We start from the raw sequence: 4,500 nt of genomic DNA, 5'->3' as shown, positions 1-4,500 counted from the left end.
AAAAAAAGTAAACGTGTACGTCACTGATTGGTTAGCCACCACGTGGGGCGAGACATCCTATCCGATATAAGAAGTGTCTGGAGAGAGGAAGAAACAAACCCTAAAGTCTTCATCTTTTTCAGTTTTTTTTTTCTCTTCTCTGGTTTGGTTATTCAAACTGAAAATCTCCTCATAGATCTGCAACAAGCATTGATACCCTTCTCATATTGGCGTTGTTTGTCTCACGATCTATATAGAGATGTCAGTTTCTTTCATCAAATCAGAATGAAAAACAATCAGTCCCAACCTCAAGTTTTTGAAGTAAAAAAGACATCTTTTTTCATGTTTGAAGATTGGTTTTTTAGTTTCATTGTCCTTTATTTGTTGTAGGAACCTGAAGAATTTGCTGATATTGAGTGGTTTTGCGACTCGAAACCCTTCTTTGGAGAATGCGATTATCCCGATGATTACAAACCTGCAAAATTTGGTTTGGTCTTCATCCCTGACAAGGATGTTGGTTCTACTTCTTCTAATCCTCCTCCTGCTCCGGTACGCCGCAACGACTACAAGGCAGCTGGTAGTACACCAACGTTTCATTCTAAAGCAACAATTTCTACTGAAGGGGTACTTCGATCGCATTCAAAGACTTCTGATACTACCACAATTTCTTCTACTGGCCGGGAACCTCTCGATCTTCCAAAGATTGCTGAGACTACAGCAAATTTGCTAGCCAGCAATGCTGGTTCTACTTCTTCTAATCCTCCTGCTCCGGTACGCCGCAACGACTCCAAGGCAACTGGTAGGACACCAACATTTCCTTCTAAAGCAACAATTTCTACTGAACGGGTACTTCGGTCTCATTCAAAGGCTTCTGATACTACCCCAATTTCTTCAACTGGTCGGGTACCTCTCGAACTTCCAAAGACTGGTGAGATTACAGCAAATTTGCTAGCCAACACCTCTGAGCCTACTATTGTGCAAAACTCGAGGAAAACTGGTGTGGATCCACAAACCCAGACTCAGTCAGAGCAACAACAAACTGCAGTCACTAGAGCGGCAAGCATCAGATCATTGTTGTTAAGAGTGACTGAAGCTGAAAATAAGTGCGACCAGAACTACGAGATCATGAAGCGTCAGATCAAGACTAATCGCAACTCAACAAAGAAGTTGTTGATGGAGATACGGACTGGAGTCAAGGAGCTGTTGTGAGGTAAGAATTTTCCCATTTCACTGTGCGAGTTCTGTGAATTCTTTTTTCTGTTGTTCTGTGTTTGTGTGACCAACCGGCTTTCATTGCTTATCTTAGAACATAACCAGCAGCCCTTTAAGCTTATAGTGTCATGTACATTTAGGTAGTTCTTTCTTTAATTTTTAGATATTGGATCCGTTCAGTGGCACCACTAGACAGTGAAATTATATACGACTTTCTGAATTTTAAGATATTGGATTACTATGAACTGGGATCATCATCAACGCTCTTCAGAATAGTGAACCAAGATTACTGGAAGAATCTGAGGCAGCTGATTTTAGAAGATTATAATTTTGATGATGAATGTTTGGTGCATACCCAAATATCACAATTAGTGAACTTGATTATCCTTGTTTGTTTGCTAAGTTGAAATGTGTTTCTAGTTTGGGATCTGCCTCGTTGCAAAATTTGTGATATAGTGAACTGTCATGCCATTTATGTGGAGCTCTTGCAAGGTCTTTAAACCTGATTCAGTTTGAATTCTTTTAAAGTGAAGATGTGAAAGTATCACTATACTTGGGACGAACTGTTTATATGTAATTTTGCAGTTTGGAGCCTTTTCCTTAGTGAAATCTTGACAATGCTCAATGGATGTCTTTGCTTGTTTTTTGAAATGCAAGGATAACATGTGCTGGATGTTTCCGCTGTTTGTTTGTTGGCACTGTGAGACATTGACCATTGTGTTTTAGTAATATAATAGTTTAGTCTTTCTAATTACATTGTCGTTTGTCTTCTTAAGGTGCGAAAGGTCATACACTTATGCTTGATGGAGGGAGTAGCCAGTATTGCGAAGTCAGAGAAGCAGAAGTGTCCATTTACTGTTGGACTTGTGAAAAGAACTTAGATGCTAAGTTGTGAAAAAGTTTGAGTACAAAGAAAAACCCCACTGTTCCATATATTACCCCCCACCCTTACTGATAACTATATATTGTTTTTGAGACCGTTCCACATGACTGTCCATCGACTTATCACTGAGGTGTCTGTTCTTAGTGTTGTCAATACGTTAATTGCTAATTAGACATCCGTGTTTGTTACATAAAGTGCATGACATGAATGTTGGCTTTAGTCATCCGTGTTGAATTGTGGCTGTCCAGTATGGACATATGTGTCATGCAGCTATGGGATTATTCATCCAGTTCAACAATACATATTGTGACAAATGTTGTCTTAGTTCTTGATGGTGGGAGATGCAAAATCTCTCCATACTAGGGAAGAACAATATGACTTTGATGATAGGAGTAATTGTAGAACGCACCAGATTGTAGTTTCACAACAACACAGAGCCTGCAGCCTTGAGTTGCACTTGCTTTATTTCCAGTTTCTATTTATAGCAAGTTTCCATCTGTGCCAGTTGCACATTTAAGAAAAGAGATCCATGTCCAATTGTTGAAAATCTTGGACGAAAAATCTCATCTAAATTTTCACATCAAATTAAGGTTTAAGGTGTTGGAAATTACTGTAGTTGCAAGTTTCCTCACAACCACATCCTATAACTATAATCAATATTAGGTAATCATTATTAAGCTCTTCATTGATTATCAAGACTTAAGTCGGTTTACAAGTTGGATACAAGTATTATAACAATCTTACTTGCTCCTAGATTTACTTTCTCTCTTCTGATTTCTTATCTAACACTCACCAAAAGAACTCCCTCCAAGTGATAATATCTCCTCTTTATATAAGATCTTACATTGTGGATGACAGCTAAGAGATCCTTTATTTTCGGAATCTCTATGCGATACATTCGCTCATATATAATCACTCGTTCTCACACAGACTATACTTCGCACAGATCTCCACACTTTACTCGTGACTTTGCTGACATCATCCGGTGCGTCATCTCAACCTTGTTGTGTGCGATCTCCCTCGTTTAAGTTATATAGTCTTTACTTCGCATGCTTACTAACATGTGCGATATTTCACTCCTACATTTTGCCTCTTTCTCATTTTGCTTATTTACAGAGTGAGCGATATGAGAAACTTCCACCCTATATTATCGCATATGCTTGTCTTTTCACATTTTACTTTTCCGACAATTTTCCGAAATCCAAGTTTATCTATTTACACGTATCGATTTTTTTCCTTTTTACTGGTTCAACCGTTTGCAACCGGTCACATTCTTTTACCTATTTATTGATTCTTCGTGGAAAATAATCCTTTCCTCTTTTTTTCATCGTCTACACTTTTCTTCTATTCTCTCTTGCCGCTGTTGTTCCTTTTTGCTGCTGTTGCTGCTGTTTTACTTCTGCTACCTGCTACTATTTTATCATCATGAATCCCGAATCAAAGTTTGTTTTCTTCTATCATGATTTATTGATTACAACTGTTACTTTTGGCTAACCCAATTCCCATACTGTTGCAGGAAAAGTTCTTCTCTAAGTGCTCTTAGAATAACCTCTAAATCTTCTTCTGGTGTCGAGAGTAAAGAATCACATAAGAGGAAGGTTTCGCACTATGTCTTTTCGAGCAGTAAAGTCCACCTGTTTCTGAAAACAGTCAAGTTGTTTACCTATACTTTCAAGGTGAGTAAGAAGCATCTTCTTGTAAGAATTTGGTGAAATTCTTCCAACAACATCATAGTGGGTTTGTATCCCAGTTAATTTACTTATAATCTTATTATTCACAGCATTAATGCTCAATCTATCTTCAAAATCTTCTCCTCCGACTGATTCGCAGATTTTGGTAATGATGCATGGAAAACCTAGATTCCTCTTGATACCAGATGATGAGATAGAATCTGATATCTTCATCATTTGACTGAAAATGATGCCGCAAAGATCTATTTGAGTATCCTCTTTTAGCAGAAAGTAGATAAATTCTGCAAACGTCTTATCCCAGACTGATTTATCTCTTGTACTTGCAAAAATGGTTGCTAAAGCAAGTTTGCCGAAAACCCTAAGATGAAGGGGAATGTTTTTTGTTGGTAGTTTGTCATTTTTCCATGCAGCCTTCTTTCCAATAAGATATGTTGAAATGGTATCGTGATCAACTTCAACTCTGGTAATCATGTGATTACTTTCCTTGTTGTACTTAATAGCATTAGAAATAGTCTTTCGATCAACACAACAAATTTCTCTACCAACAAGGGTCACAAAGCTAAGTTTTTTGTGATCAATATTGTGAATATTGGCATAGAAAACTCTTACCATATCAGGTGAATATTCTTCAAGATCGAAAAGATTTCCCAGTTCCGCTCTTGAACAAACTTTACATAGTCCTTATTTCGGACATCATGATTAAATTTCTTTTCAGTTGTGAAATCCATTCCCTTC

At 37.7% G+C, this 4,500-nt stretch overlaps 1 protein-coding gene across 1 annotated transcript in view; it reads left to right on the top strand.

The window, feature by feature from the left end:
* Positions 1–2,262, top strand: part of LOC113318561 — a 4,378-nt gene extending 2,116 nt beyond the window's left edge. Inside the window, exons 2-3 of the mRNA XM_026566741.1 lie at positions 370–1,189; positions 1,968–2,262. Coding sequence (XP_026422526.1) covers positions 370–1,188 — 819 coding nt within the window. The 3' untranslated portion in view covers position 1,189; positions 1,968–2,262. The remainder of the gene's footprint in view (positions 1–369; positions 1,190–1,967) is intronic.
* Positions 2,263–4,500: the final 2,238 nt, after the last annotated feature.

The sequence above is a fragment of the Papaver somniferum genome, chromosome 10, assembly GCF_003573695.1.
Source record: "Papaver somniferum cultivar HN1 chromosome 10, ASM357369v1, whole genome shotgun sequence".
NCBI lineage: Eukaryota > Viridiplantae > Streptophyta > Magnoliopsida > Ranunculales > Papaveraceae > Papaver > Papaver somniferum.
This window is presented reverse-complemented; position numbering and strand designations above follow the sequence as displayed.